Here is a 15,094-nt window from a genome sequence, read left to right as displayed (position 1 = left end):
TGTTCAGTAGTTTGGTGTAAACTTTTATTTACTATCTCAATTCCTATTTAAGTGTTTATCAGTTTAATGAGTAACTGACTTAAAATTTGTTTGAATCACAGAATAGTTTGGGTTGGAAAGGACCTTTAAGGACCTTTGGGTTGGAAAGGAGCCTGGCCTTGGGCACTGCCAGGGATGGGGCACCCACAGCTCCTCTGGGCAGCCTGGGCCAGGGCCTCACCACCCTTACAGCAAAGAATTCCTTCCTAATATCTAATATTGTTGGGTTTATATTTAGATTCATAATATCATTCACTGCAAGTTTTCTATCCTCGCTTCCCTGGAATGTAAGATACAATTCACACTTTTCCACTAACATTTATCTTAACATTTGTTACATTTGAACTAACAGGAAGAAATGCATAAAGTGACAGCATCAGCGTAAAAAGCCCTCTTGTCCATATTAAATGTTTGTTAAGAAATCTAATTCAACTTTTGAATCTCACTCTACTTAAGAGGTCCTACCTGTATTAAAAATTGCTCAACATAGTTTTTTCTTTTGAAGCATTTACCGTCACAGAAAATGTAAAGCACTTTGATATAAAATAAATACAACTTCTTTAGAAAGGATTAGGATTAAAAAAGGTATCTTTAATCTTTAAAAATATTCATAGGCGGATTTAAAGTTTAACATTAATGATACAAATGAAAAAATCAACAACATAATGCAAGGCAACACAGCTCTTGAATATTTAAGAGCTTCTCCTTCAGTCAAAAAAACAATACATTAAAAAATGGCAATCCAGTTTATACAAAATAACTTTCCAGTCAACATTCACTCACAGATCTAGATACACACCTTATATTGCAGTAAGACATAATTACAGTGTCAGGTCACTTATCCAAAATAATCCCTTTAAGAGATAACCCTGAATTTAAGGATTAGCAACAGATTTTAAGAGGAGAGCATTAAAGAAACTATCGATGAAATCTAACTGATCTGAACAAAACAAAGCAAATTGAATTGCAAATCACCAATATCTTCCAAAGTGCAAGAAAACGCAGTCTTTGCCTTCAAGAGGGGGAATTCTAGAACAAACTTCACTGTGCATTTGACAGTCACAACTTCACATGTAAAGCAGGCTGAAAACACTGAAGTATTTTCAATATCAAGCCTGTCTAGGAGGAGCTCTCCTTTGGCAAGTTTAAGTTCTGAGCAACACATTTCCCTGGTATGAAATACTAAGTTAAACGCTACTGTAGCTGTTCAGAAGACACCAATTTTAAGACAGAATAGAGACGTTTGATTTGATCAAAAATATGATGACATGACTAAGTTTTAAATGGCAAAATCAGGAATACAGATATACTTTTTTTTACTATAAAAATAATTTTGGATAATAAAGCCCATCCTCAGAGTTGGAATCAACTGTTTAAGAGTAACTTACCTTAAGGCTTTTTTGTATCTTTAATGTAATCCAACATTTTCACTGCCATATACATAAAGGAGAAAAAGCAAAGTTTCTTTCAAATAACCACTTTTAGAAACTAAATAGCTCAACATTTCTAATGCCAATCACTGCACTTGTGTCTCCAAGCGCCTTACTTCTTTAACCACAAGATCAATGTTTATAATTGGATTAAAGTACAAGGCCCAGTAAAACAAACAATTGCAGACAAACTGAGGTATAAAAGGCCAAAAAATAGCAACAAAAAGACCCTGGGTTGAGACTTTCCAGAAATGTCTCCACATTCTGTGAGGAATAGTCCTGTGGAAAAGGAAAGGGAGAGGCCTAATGGAACTTTGTTTTTAACCATTCTAAGCTAAGTAATACATGCTGCAGCCTCAAATTATTCAACGCTTACTCAGTTACCTGCAAAGCATCATTCTGCACTCCGTAGAAACTTTCTTAAATATAGTAATACTACATTTTATGTGAGGATGTGTTAAGTCAATTTATTCAGACTACAAACTACAGCAGTTAAAGTGGTAAAATTCTGGATTTGTCACAGATTATGTTCAAATACTCTGTTCTCGTTTGAAGATGTTTTGCCCCCTAGCTGCTGACAAAGAAAGTGAATATCCCATATACATGTATGTCAAACCAAGACTTTCTCCTATGCGATTTCTAAAAACTATTCTAAACTTCTAAAAACTACTTCAGGTGTAACTTTCCTGTTACTTCTAGCAATTTTGATCACCATCAGAGGTGATATCAGTCTAACTAAACTAAGTTGAGGATACATCCTTTAGTAACTATACCATAAGTATATCTTGACAGAATTCTTGCATGTGTAGTTCTCAGCTGACAGCTAATACCATTTACCATAAAAGGCAGGTACACATTAACTCTTATCCTGAGAACTAATGGTTAGGAACATGCATATTACCATTACTGCATTTGCTACATCTGATCAGTAAAACCAGCTGTAAGAAATCCTTTCAAGTATTCACAGCAAGAAATATATTCAAGACTGGAAATTAGTGCATGTGCAGATTTAAATTCACATATTCTTATTAGTTTCAGAGTTGTGGTTAGACACTACATGTAATTTCAGTAAGCAAGTGTGAAATCGTAAGAGACTTATTTTCCAGTTTATAAGGTCACATACTTCCTAAACCCTTCAACAAGCTCACTAAGACTTACTTCAATTCTCTTCTTGACCAGAGCCTCCAAAAGGTGAGTAGCTCGAGAACAGAGTGCAGCATTGCATTTACAATTATAAATCTTGATGTCCAATAGTGCACATCCAGCCAATCCCAAGCAAACTCAGCTATCAGCTGGTATGGCACAAATAAATACTTCACAATGAATTCTCTCCACTGTTTCCAAGAAGGATGTTTGAGGTCCTGTAAATTAGGAAAAAACAAAACAAAACAAAAAACCTGTTAAACGTTTTCCTACTAAATAGACACAATACTGGCTGGCTTATTTCCACTACTCCTCTGGTTTTTTGTGTGTTTTTTTTTTTCGTTTTTTTTTTTTAAATGAAAGCAGTAATTAATCTTTTTTTATGCTTTCTAGTAGATAGCACTGTAATACAGTAATTTCCATTGGAGTAGCACAAAACATCACAAATGTCCAGACTTTATAATGCCATTTTTTAAATGCGGATATTTTCAGATAAAGGTTTTTCTACAGTCATGTGACCTTAAAAAAAAAAAAAAAAAAAGAATCATAAGAATCGTTTTCACGTGTTTAAAATCCTTAAATATCTTGCTAAAGATTGTAATCACAACACTGTTAATCTCATTCAATAAAATAAGAGGAACCATTTACTTTACAATATTTCTTTTTAAAAAGTTGAATGGTGATGAGATGAAATGATGAATAATCACATCACGATTTTAAGCAACTAAATTGCTTCAAATTGCTTCAACCATGCAGCACTTGAACACTTACTAATAATTTTGTGACAATATCTTCATACTGGTTTTCTTGCATAGGACAAATTGTGTGGATGAAAGGTAGGAAAGCTTCTGCATAATCAAACAGATACAAGTATAACATACTGAGTCTCGGAGAACTCTTCAGTGCATACAGAATAAAGAGTGATTTTCCTGGATTTACTGCCTGAAAGGTATCAAATTTAAAACAATGAAAAAATTAAGGGACACATCAGTTTTTAGACTTTTTAAAAAGATCATTTTTCAAATACAACAGTTCAACAGTTCATTAACTGGGCATTATGTATATATATATTATATATACACACACTTTTTTTCCCCCCAGAGTTAATTCTACTTCCTTAACATTGCTTTTGACTTTAAGAGAATTTTATTTGAAATACATTTTAAAATTACTTTATATAGATTACAGACTTTATACAGAATTTACCTTATATTCCCAAAGGTTCTGTGGTGGTTTAACACCTAAAGTTTTGACACATTCCAATTCTGCCATAATAGCTTTTCTATGATTATTGTTCACTATACTGTAAGGCTCTTTTGTGAAATCCTCCTCTGTCAATGTGAGAAGGAGCCTACAAAAGCAGAAGAATTCAGAAGGTAAACAGTGACTCTTCGCCCAAAAGATATGACTAACAAATCAGTAATTACATAATGAAACAATAAGCTACTGATAGAAGTTATCACCTTTTGGATTACATTCCACATGGAGTGTTCTGAATCAACTGCATTTCAGAGCCTAGGTTTTAAATATCCTTCTTTTCAAGTTTTCTCTTCACAGAATCACAGAATTTCTAGGTTGGAAGAGACCTCAAGATCGAGTCCAACCTCTGACCTAACGCTAACAGTCCCCACTAAACCATATCCCTAAGCTCTACATCTAAACGTCTTTTAAAGACTTCCAGGGATGGTGACTCCACCACTGTTGTCGACAGAAGGAAGACCCAGACGCTCAATATGAGTGAACAGTGAACTTCAACTTTAATGGATAGCTCTGTCGCCTTTTATCTAGTTTGAACATAATCAACTCATACATATTGCAGAAACTAAGCTCAGGATTGGTTAACACTTCCCGGGCTTTTCAGTCTGGTCCTCCTTCTTTTGGCTACCTGTCCCGCCTTAGGGACTTTCCCGATCGCCCAAGGGCATCGTGTCCTTGAGCCTGATTGGCTCTCAGCCAGCTGCATATGTGCCAAGGCTCATGTGAGTTGAGTACGGTGCTTCACCAGCCCATTGTCTCCCAACTGCTCAACATCCACATGTCCTACCTCACTTAACAATTCCTCCACACACCACTTCCCTGGGCAGCCTGTTCCAGTGTCTAACAACCCTTTCAGTAAAGAAGTTCTTCCTAACATCTAACCTAAAACTCCCCTGGCGCAACTTAAGCCCATTCCCCCTCATTCTGTCACCAGTCACATGGGAGAACAGGCCAACCCCCACCTCACTACAGCCTCCTTTAAGGTATCTGTAGAGAGCAATAAGGTCGCCCCTGAGCCTCCTCTTCTCCAGGCTGAACAAGCCCAGCTCCTTCAGCCACTCCTCGTAGGACTTGTTCTCCAGATCCCTCACCAGCTTTGTCGCCCTTCTCTGGACCCGCTCAAGCACCTCCATGTCCTTCTTGTAGCGAGGGGCCCAAAACTGAACACAGTACTCGAGGTGCGGCCTCACCAGAGCCGAGTACAGGGGGACGATCACCTCCCTAGCCCTGCTGGTCACACTGGTTCTGATACAAGCCAGGATGGTGTTGGCCTTCTTGGCCACCTGAGCACACTGCTGGCTCATATTCAGCCGACTGTCCACCATCACTCCCAGGTCCTTCTCTGCCTGGCAGCTCTCCAACCACTCATCTCCCAGCCTGTAGCTCTGCTTGGGGTTGTTGTGCCCCAGGTGCAGGACCAGGCACTTGGCCTTGTTGAACTTCATGCAGTTGGCCTCAGCCCATCAGTCCAGCCTATCCAGATCCTCCTGCAGAGCTTTCCTACCCTCGAGCAGATCGACACATGCGCATAGCTTGGTATCATCTGCAAACTTACTGAGGGTGCACTCAATGCCCTCGTCCAGATCATTGATGAAGATATTAAAGAGGACCAGCCCCAGCACCGAGTCCTGGGGGACGCCACTAGTGACTGGCCTCCAACTGGACTTGACTCCATTTACCACGACTCTTTGGGCCCGGCTATCCAGCCAGTTTCTAACCCAACGAAGCATGCGCCAGTCCAAGTCAAGAGCAGCCAGTTTCTTGAGGAGAATGCTGTGGGAGACGGTGTCAAATGCCTTACTGAAGTCAAGGTAGACCACATCCACAGCCTTTCCCTCATCCACTCAGCACGTCACTTTGTCATAGAAGGAGATCAGGTTCGTCAAGCAGGATCTGCCTTCCATAAACCCATGCTGACTGGGCCTGATCGCCTGCTTGCCCTGCAAGTGCTGCATGATGACCCTCAAGAGGATCTGCTCCATGAGCTTCCCTGGCACTGAGGTCAAACTGACAGGCCTGTAGTTTCCTGGGTCTGCCCTCCGGCCCTTCTTGTAGATGGGCGTCACATTTGCTAGCCGCCAGTCAACTGGGACCTCCCCCGATAGCCAGGACTTCTGATAAATGATGGATAGGGGCTTGGCCAGCTCCTCTGCCAGTTCTCTCAGTACCCTTGGGTGGATCCCATCCAGCCCCATCGATTTGTGGACATCCAAGTGCCGTAGCAGGTCACCAACCAGTTCTTCGTGGATAGTGAGGGCCACATCCTGCTCCCCATTCCCTTCCACCAGCTCAGGGTGCTGGGTATCCAGAGAACAACCAGTATTGCCGCTAAAGACTGAGGCAAAGAAGGCATTGAGCACCTCCGCCTTTTCCTCATCTCTTGCAACTAAGTTCCCCCCCGCATCCAGTAAAGGATGGAGATTCTCCTTAGTCCTCCTTTTTGTGTTGATGTATTTATAAAAACGTTTTTTGTTATCTTTAACAGCAGTAGCCAGATTGAGCTCCAGATGAGCTTTGGCCTTCCTAATTTTGTCCCTGCACAGCCTCGCTACATCCTTATAGTCCTCCCGAGTGGCCTGCCCACTTTTCCAAAGATTATAAACCCTCATTTTTCTCCTTATCTGAAGTCACAATTCTCTGTTGAGCCAGGCTGGTCTTCTTCCCCGCTGGCTCGTCTTTGGGCACATGGGAACAGACCGCTCCTGCGCCATTAAGACTTCCCTCTTGAAGAGCGCCCAGCCCTCCTGGAGCCCTTTGCCCTTCAGAACCGCCTCCCAAGGGACTCCACCAACTAGTGTCCTGAGCAGCCCAAAGTCAGCCAGCTTTCAGCATGCAAATTTAGCAGCTTGTTGGCTATCACTGAACACAATTCTTCAGTACATCACAGATCTAGTCTGGTCTCCTGATATCAAACCTAGAACTCTTGGGTTGAGTGCAACAATGCATATAGCACACATTTCCGCAAGAAAGAAAAGGTGGGGGGTAGATAATGCATTAGTAGAATTTCACTTTCAGTATCATTTCAGTCTACATTGTTAGTATTTAAACAAGTTCTTAGAAAATTTTCTGTTAGGTTGCTTAGTGTCTACTACTAAAGTTTTCAATATAAGTGTTAAAACTTACCCTGTATTTTCCTTTGCTACATCCATAGAATATTCCCACTATCTATGGAACAAAGCCTGGTCATTTCATAATATACCATGTCTAACGAAAACTATCTAGTAGTCCACTCAAATGGCAGCCACTCCTGACAATTAGACCCCTCACCTTCCATTTACTTTCTCCAGCAGAAATTTCTCTTTATAATGTGAAGCCCATGGGCCCAGTTGCTCTAGCCAAAGTATCACTTCTTCAACAGTCCATTTAGCAACTGGCTTGTGGACAAGAAGATCATCTTCAAATTCTCTGCTACTCCAGTGATACCCAAGTAGTACTACCTATAGGTAGATTTAAAAAAAAAAAAAAAAAAGAGATCCTTTGCAAAGCTAATATATTATCACACAAATAGATGTGCATTGATGGACTTAACATGCAAAATCTTTCATGCTAAGAACCCTGGAGAATATTTAGGTTACAAGGAACTATCTTGAAGTTGTCTAACTTCCATTTGTTGTATATTACAATTATAGCTGCTGACAGACAACTCTGCTACCTTATTTACTCAGCTCAGCTAAAATATCTTCTATACAACCCTTCTTTATGTGCATGTAATTTAAGTATATTTATTTACATATTAAATGAAGTATATGGAAAACCATCCCAACGAAACTTACTGCTACACCAGTTAAAGCTGTCAGAACGCCTGAGAAAAACCCTCCTCCTCGAGGATTAATTCTTCCCGTGTTTGGAGCTGTAGAAATCTGGTCATTCCCATATTTTTGGAAGGTTGTTAAGCTGCGTGCTACATCACTGTTTTGTTGAATATCTTCTTTTCTTTGTTCAATTGCATCAGAGAAGAGTCTTTCAATAACATCCCTAATGGGAAAAATACTTGTCATTGACCTATAAACATTGAGGCCTAGCATTCAGAAAAGGGATTAATTTTAAGATTTTTGTTTTCCAGCCTCTACTGAAGACTCATCTTTGAAAGCAAGAAAACATTAGTTAACAATACTTAGTAAAATTAAACTTAAACCAATTACTTTAAAACTTTATTTTCCTTAGCTTTTAAAGATGGAGGAAGTTAAAAATCTCACATTTAAAAACAACAATCCTTATCTCATATATAAAATCAGTACTGTGTACACTACTAGGATGCCTTGATCATTCCAAAATTCTAAGCAAGAAACCACATAAAAGTACACCATTAATTCTATAAACTATTTATTAAAATCCTATTAATGTAGGCCAATGTTGTCTTGAACACACTGCAAGAACTTGACGGTAATTTAAGACAACAGTTTGATATTTTGAGCTTTCTTCTGCCATAAGATCATACTTCTTCTTACAAATAATTCTTGCTACAGAAATAATCACAAACTTATCAAGGATCCTTCTAACTTCAAATAACTGGTTATTTCCTAATACTTTTAACAGATGCAAGAAAAACAAGCAAGCAAACAACACTTTACTTTCATGCAGAAAAACATGCTTGAACAGTTCAAAAAAAAAAAAGCAACAAGGTATAAGACTTCTGGCTCTAAATATCCTCGTGACAGTTCAAATTACCAATAAAATACAAGAATTTATAGCAGATTCAAGAAACCACACAGTTAATTTTGGTTGTTTAAGAAATACATTTTTAAAGAAAAGCACATTACAATTACCTGAGAAGAATGTTGACTTTGGGGAATCCTTCCCATTTTTCTCTGCATTCTGGACATTCATTCTTCTTGGAGGATACCCACCACAAGGCTAGGCAATGTCTACAGAAACTATGTCCACAATTCAGGGTGGTGGGATTAACCAGAATGTCATAACAGCAATGGCAATGGAACTCACTAACTGATATTTTCCGACTGATTTCAGGGGTAGCACGTGCTTTAACTTCTGCCCTCTCTGGTTCACCCTGTGAAGTCTCATCTTCTTCCATTTCCTTTTATACTTTATGCAAACCAAAAGCTCTCTCAGATCTTCAAATCTGGTACAGCATTACTTCTGCAAAGCAACAAGATAAATCCCAATAAGAAAAGTTACTAAAGATGTTTAGAATTGCAAGAAGTTTATTTTATCATCATAACATCTGTCACTCGGATAGTTTTAAACTTTTTAACTAACTTAACTCTCTCCAAAATGAAACGTTATCTACTTTTTCAAAAAATATGTATTTGTTACAAACTACAATCAAAATCAGACTCTAGATGTAAAGTGTTGAGCTCAGTCTCCCTGTATGTTTTTTTCCAGCGTTAGGTAGCACATGAAAGTGAAACCAAAAACCTCACCAACTCTCCAATTGAGACACCCATCTTATTTTGGCCAACAATCAAAAGAAACATCATTAGAAAATACCAGAAGAGAATAAATAAAACAAACACCAGAATATGTGCAACATTTTGATCTAATTTACTCTGGCCCTATTCTTTACAAGTATATGGAATAAAATTTAACAAAGACAAATGCTAGGCAATGTAAACCCCCCCCAGTTCATTTAGTCACATGCCTCAAAATTATAAGGGATTGTTCTGTTTGCCATCTCAGTGAAGGACTGAGCTCTACATTAACTTCTTTACTAGTAATTACCCATTGCTGGTATTTCTGAAAATGAACAGCTGAGAAAAGCATAGGATTTCCACATCTTTTCCAGTGTAAGTTTCCCCCTCAGCTTGCCAAAAATATCATCCCATTTGTTTTATGTTCCTACTACACTCTGGCAACTGGTCGTATCTAGTTCCTAGTTTTCACATTGATCCAGATGACTTCTCATTACAAGTGAGAAAGGACCAAGGGCTGAAAGATTTTCCCCTCGTACATTAACAAACTTAAATACGCTTACGCTCTACCCCATCTGACTGCTGCTCACTACCGGGTTACTATCTTTCCATCCAGACCAGACCAAACACAAAGAAGTAAACATGCAAGTCTGTAAGAAAAAAGAATAACGAAGCCGACAAACAGTACAGCGCAACATACCGATAGTGCAGCCAGGCTCCCCAGAGCGCTCACCACCACTTCTCTTCCCAGCCAAGCACAGGCTGTCAGTTCCCTACGTAAAGCAAGCGACAGATCACTTCCAAGAGGAAGAAACCAAACCACTCTTTTGCGTCTGAAAACGTCCTCCTAATTTTCTAAAGGAGAGGCAGCGGGGTTTTCCGCAGACCTACCTCACCTCAACACCAACCAGGAGCCTCAAAGCTCCCCCGGTGGCTTTCCCGCTGCCCGCCCGCTCCTTCCCGCCACCTCAGCAGAGGCCCGGGCCCAAGGCGTCCTTCCGTTCCTCCCCCCCCGCAGCGGCGCCAGGCGGGGCCGGGCACACCTCAAGCCCGCCTTCCCCTCACCGCCGCTAACCCCAGCCCCTTCAGAGCTCCCGGCCCCCTCAAAGCCCGGCGGCCCTGCTCCCCACCACTCCCCCTCAGGCCCAGGCCCAGCCCGGCTCGGACCGTTTTAAGCCCCGCGCTGCGCCATGCTGTGGCACCGCTACGCGTCACGGTGCTCTTAATGCACTCCCACACTCGTGAGTTGGGCTGCGTCTGCACGCTCATCTTCCTTCACGGAAACGTGGTCTAATAAACGAGGTTTATTTTACAAGCTGAGATATAGAGGGTTAGTTGCAGAGGTCAATTAGGCTTCTAGAGGCTTGTTCAACAGCAGCGCTAATACATACTGCAGTGAGCTGGCTCACACAGGCTATTTTTACCACATTTGGGAGTATTTCTCTATATAATACACGTTCACAAATATTTATATGTCTCTGTTCCCTTACTGTATTTCTTTTTGACTAGAGTCCAAAACAAACTGATTTTTTAAGTACTATTGAGATGTATTTTTCAGTGTGTGATAAGAAGTAACATTTTCATAAAGATTTTGTCCATGTTCAGCCTGGCACAAGCTACAAATCCAGTTCAAATGACATCTGAGTTACCCAAATCAGATATCGAACATTACCATTAGTTCAGTCTATTTCAATAATGAAAGTAATAGTCTCTCATTGCTTCCTCTCCCATATTATCCAGGTGTCTCCAGAAGCCAATTGTTCCTGTGCTGACACATGCACGGTCCTATTTTTGTTTGCTCTAGAACTATTCTAATCTGATTTTCCGGGACAGAAAAACACATAGCTGAGAAGTTTATCAACTCTTTGAGCAACAATCCAATACTTGCATACCACACTTGCATATTTATTTGGTTTACTTACCAATTATTGCTTCTTCACATACAAGTGGAGTTCCATTAGCAATACTGCAGCTATTATTGCTTGGATCTGTTTGTGATTAAAAAAGGAGCATCCAATTCTGACCTTCTTTAAAGTGATATATTAAAGGTACTAAACAAATTTCCATTGACATGGAATAAACAGACATATTTGTTCAATCATACACAGCACTGTTAGATTTTTTAAACACAGTTTTAGTTGTAATGGTTCAGGGATCATAGGAATGATTTTGGACTCCAAAACAGATTTCAGCTTTAGTCAAATAACAATGAAGAATTCCACTATCAGCACAGAGTAAATGGTAAGTCTGTACCAGCTAACTTCCAATGCTTCATAGCCAAAAAAGCAATCACAGAATCACAGACTTTCTAGGTTGGAAGAGACCTCAAGATCATCGAGTCCAACCTCTGACCTAACGCTAACAGTCCCCACTAAACCATATCCCTAAGCTCTACATCTAAACGTCTTTTAAAGACTTCCAGGGATGGTGACTCCACCACTTCCCTAGGCAGCCCGTTCCAATGTCTAACAAACCTTTCAGTGAAGAAGTTCTTCCTAAGATCCAACCTAAAACTCCCCTGGCGCAACTTAAGCCCATTCCCCCTCATTCTGTAACATTGTAATTAGCTGTTTGCCCTGCTCTCTCTCAAGACTACCCAGTCATTTGGAAAGCAGCCAAGCTTTTCCTGTGTCATTAAAAAATGGGAGTTTTGAGGAACTAAGATTACAAGCTATGTTTTCATAAGTGCAGTTGCTAATGTATACATGGAAAAAAAAAATCAGGTAGGCACTTATTTCATTAGGTAAATATGTTATCTTCTGAAACTAAACAGAAGTCAAGATGTATGCCTCTGAAACATTAAGGACAATTACACAATAATTGATTAAAACTTGAATAAATATCATAAGAATTATAAATTCTTTTTAACACCTAATAGTATTTCCTTTTCATTGCAATAAACTTTTTATAGGAAAACAGTTAAGAGGAGAATGTTCCAAAAGTGGATCAAAGAACGAGCAGCCTAGGCTGTAAACATGGTCATACAGAATTTGATTTTTCTCCAGAGCAGACCTTCTCATAAAAACAAAGGAAGACAAATGACTCTCATCTATTTGAACTTTAGTTCTGTAGCTTGGGACAAACTTTTTGTTTAAAAAAAAATCCAAAAGTAAATCTGAGAGGATTAACTGGACATTGGACCAGAAATTAGAAAAGACATGTAGAATCAAACAGTAGTTCAAATTACTATAAATTAGATAGAAAGTACTTGTGATGAATAATTGCCAGACTCCACAAAACCCTAATTAAGCAGAGTATTCTGCTTTAATGTAAAAAAAAATAATAATAAAATATGCTTTTTACCATATATAAGTGGCACATTGCCAAGATGCTGCATTCTTAAAACCAGAGCATACAATACTATATCCAAGGTAAAATTGGATTAACTTGTAGTACGGATTATTACGCCACATATATCACTACATGAATATTTTTGTAGCTACTGTCATCTGCAGAGGAGTCAATCCTAAGTATAACTGTGCTGTTTTAGTCCTGCTATATGAGTTCATTTTTCTCCTCCAAGTTAAGAAGAAACTGTGCGTTTTTTTTTTTTTTTTTTTTTTTTTTAATAGCTAAAGCCCCAAAGGACAGTTAACAGTTTCACATTTTTCTTTTAAATACACAATAATAATACCTACGTTTGAAGCAGGAAATCTCTCTTGCTTGTAATACTAAGTAACCACACTTTATTACAGCATCTGACGTTTTTATTTGCAGTTTATTTAGCTTTGTTTTGTAACAAAGCTAAAAAAGCTCTCTGAGCTAAGAAGGGTCACAGCATTATACTTACTTTCAGGTTATCTCTAATATTATTTCAGACATAGTACTGCTCTATGCAGATCTTTTTGTTTCCAGAATAAGTACAAAGATTTACGCTACCTATTAGTAATGTAACATTCCACCACTTTTTGTAATTCTGTAATACAGTTTATCATAATTTTACAACTAAATGAAAACAGGTAGCAACTTGTGAAAACCACACTGCATTCTAGAAAACTGTTTAGAAAACAAGATCTATCCTACTAAATTTAAGTGACTTATGAACCTCGAAGAGAGGTTCAAACTTCAAGCAAAGTTACCTTGCAGTTTGCTTTTCCCTTGGAATAACATTTGCATTTTTTCTATATTATATCTAAAGTTCAACTTTGATTACAGGTACATTGGTTACTACTAATTCTCGATTTGTTGCGTATATCACGTAGCTGAGCCCAGGAGATGATGCAAACAAATTTCATTCTCTAAAACACATGGTTTATGTCACCAAGCAAATATTACTACAATTGTGGCCCATGCATTGGGAAAACTCAGTTGCTCTTGAAAATCAGTTGGTGTTCCCTCCCTGGACACCCGGCTCCATTCCACCACAGAGCTGCCCTTGAGCCTCTGCCTTCTCAGAAGCACAGCCCTTGTCTCAAAGCCTTGGCTTGCAGCTGTGCTGCCCTTGGCCCAATTCTGCAGCTGGGCCTAGCGCCTCTTCTCCTTGGGCCAAACACTGCTAGCCTGGGGCTATTTTCTCCCTTAGCACAGCCTCTGCAACCACTGACCACGGGGGCTGCAATGGCACTACACACATTCATGCTGAACACATTCAACACTGACCACAGGGGTTGTGAGCAGGTTGCTTGGCATCTCAAAATCTGATTTGCCCGCTACTCATTAGTTGAACACCGCTGCTACCTCTGAGTCTTTTGTTTAAGCTCTTTAACAAGAAGCAGCAGGAGCATTTCTTAAAAAAAATATGGGAGCAAGATTCAAGTGTCATGCTTCAGCCAATTTACTGCAAAATAGAAGAATCTCTACTACTATTTCAACTAATGTCTTGCTTTGCACCATTTAATCATATAGATGATTTGCTGTGGGCACATGTAGAATAAATTGCTAGCAGTGAAGAGGCAAACGCTCATCTTGAAGAATCTTTAAAAGTTCTCCTTTTTCACTGCCCAGTCCTGCATACTTCCACATCATCCACTCTATGCAGAAATTATCTCCCAATTCATTAGGAATTTCCCATTTGTTTTCATTCTGCTGGAATGCTGGAAAAGAGCTTTCATTTGCTGTGTGAACTTTGGGTTTCATACTATTCTCCCTCATGAGTTTAGTTTCCTGCTCTTGTACCAGGCCTTATTTCAGAATTTCCTTTCATAGTAGAGGTGTGGGGGTATTTTGCTGTGCATTGAGCTTTACAATGATCTGCAGTGATCTGCAGAAGTGTTGTTTTTATGCAGTGGGATGACAAATGTTTCATCCGAAGCACTTTCACACACACCTGCTCCATCACCAAGGTGAATCCATAACCAGCGTTAGCATTTCAACATCTTACCAACTTTGCATCACTTCCATCTATGTGGTGCTAGCTGCTTCACCTTTTTCAAAGGACCTATTTCTCCACACCCGTGACAGTTCGAAACACCTCTCCCCCACAAAAATAAAGTAACTAAAAATGCTCTTTAAAAAAAAAAAAAAATATATATATTTTATTTTAGGACTCAGTAGCGGCAACCGGGGCTATCTGCCCCCCCCCCTTACACACCGAAGCAGGGCGCTGGAGTACACCCCACATGCGGCGCGGTGCCTACCCCCAGAAAATGGCGTCGCCCGCCCGCCTCCTGAGGGGTGGGCCAGGCAGGGCGGGCCGCTCTCCGGAAGCGCTCGGCGGCGGCGGCGGCGGCGGCGGCGGCGGTTGCGGCTGGTGCCGGGCCGGGCCTGGCCAGGCGGGCTAGTGCGGGCGAGGGATGGAGGTGATCAGAAGCAGTGAGTGAGCGGCAGTCCCTGCTTGTCTCGCACCTCGCGGTTGAGGGCTCCCCTGTTGTCCCGGCTTCCCAGTTCCCCTTCCTCTGGCCTCAGGCTCTCGGCAGG

General features: G+C 40.2%; 2 protein-coding genes across 15 annotated transcripts in view; one reads left to right on the top strand and one right to left on the bottom strand.

Moving 5' to 3' along the window:
* Nucleotides 1–609: 609 nt before the first annotated feature.
* On the bottom strand, nucleotides 610–14,954 carry BFAR (bifunctional apoptosis regulator). Of its 9 annotated transcripts, XM_038186746.2 has the most exons (10): nucleotides 14,815–14,954; nucleotides 11,161–11,226; nucleotides 9,939–10,011; nucleotides 8,636–8,966; nucleotides 7,643–7,844; nucleotides 7,137–7,306; nucleotides 3,819–3,963; nucleotides 3,384–3,554; nucleotides 2,628–2,830; nucleotides 610–1,748 (listed from the first exon to the last, which is right to left on the bottom strand). In XM_038186746.2, exons 4-10 carry the CDS (start codon nucleotides 8,899–8,901, stop codon nucleotides 1,556–1,558), a joined length of 1,350 nt encoding a protein of 449 aa, XP_038042674.1. In that variant the 5' UTR covers nucleotides 8,902–8,966; nucleotides 9,939–10,011; nucleotides 11,161–11,226; nucleotides 14,815–14,954; the 3' UTR covers nucleotides 610–1,555. The 9 variants fall into 9 exon arrangements, with proteins under 9 accessions (XP_038042674.1, XP_071880026.1, XP_038042673.1 ...); XM_072023925.1 differs by lacking the exon at nucleotides 11,161–11,226 and having other exon boundaries at nucleotides 14,815–14,952; XM_038186745.2 differs by lacking the exons at nucleotides 11,161–11,226; nucleotides 14,815–14,954 and adding an exon at nucleotides 10,406–10,546.
* Nucleotides 14,856–15,094, top strand: part of PARN (poly(A)-specific ribonuclease) — a 66,971-nt gene continuing 66,732 nt past the window's right edge. For 3 of the 6 annotated variants that reach the window (XM_027468864.3, XM_072023924.1, XM_027468868.3), the window contains exon 1: nucleotides 14,856–14,989. In XM_027468864.3, coding sequence (XP_027324665.1) covers nucleotides 14,971–14,989 — 19 coding nt within the window. In that variant the 5' untranslated portion in view covers nucleotides 14,856–14,970. Of the gene's footprint in view, nucleotides 14,994–15,094 lie in introns of all 6 variants that reach the window. The other 3 variants (XM_038186741.2, XM_027468869.3, XM_072023923.1) reach the window with 3 other exon arrangements.

The sequence above is a fragment of the Anas platyrhynchos genome, chromosome 15, assembly GCF_047663525.1.
Source record: "Anas platyrhynchos isolate ZD024472 breed Pekin duck chromosome 15, IASCAAS_PekinDuck_T2T, whole genome shotgun sequence".
NCBI classification, from domain to species: Eukaryota; Metazoa; Chordata; class Aves; order Anseriformes; family Anatidae; genus Anas; species Anas platyrhynchos.
The sequence above is the reverse complement of the archived record's forward strand: the minus strand, read 5'-3'. Positions and strand labels throughout refer to the sequence as shown.

Bases quoted from the DNA above. Each gene is read 5' to 3' on its own strand.
- BFAR (XM_038186746.2), bottom strand. From the start codon at position 8,901: ATGGAAGAAGATGAGACTTCACAGGGTGAACCAGAGAGGGCAGAAGTT. The intron at 7,307-7,642 runs GTAAGTTTCGTT...ATCTACCTATAG, and splicing joins CAGCTTTAACTGGTGTAGCA to GTAGTACTACTTGGGTATCA. The intron at 3,964-7,136 runs GTGAGGGGTCTA...CTGCTTTTGTAG, and splicing joins CTGGAGAAAGTAAATGGAAG to GCTCCTTCTCACATTGACAG.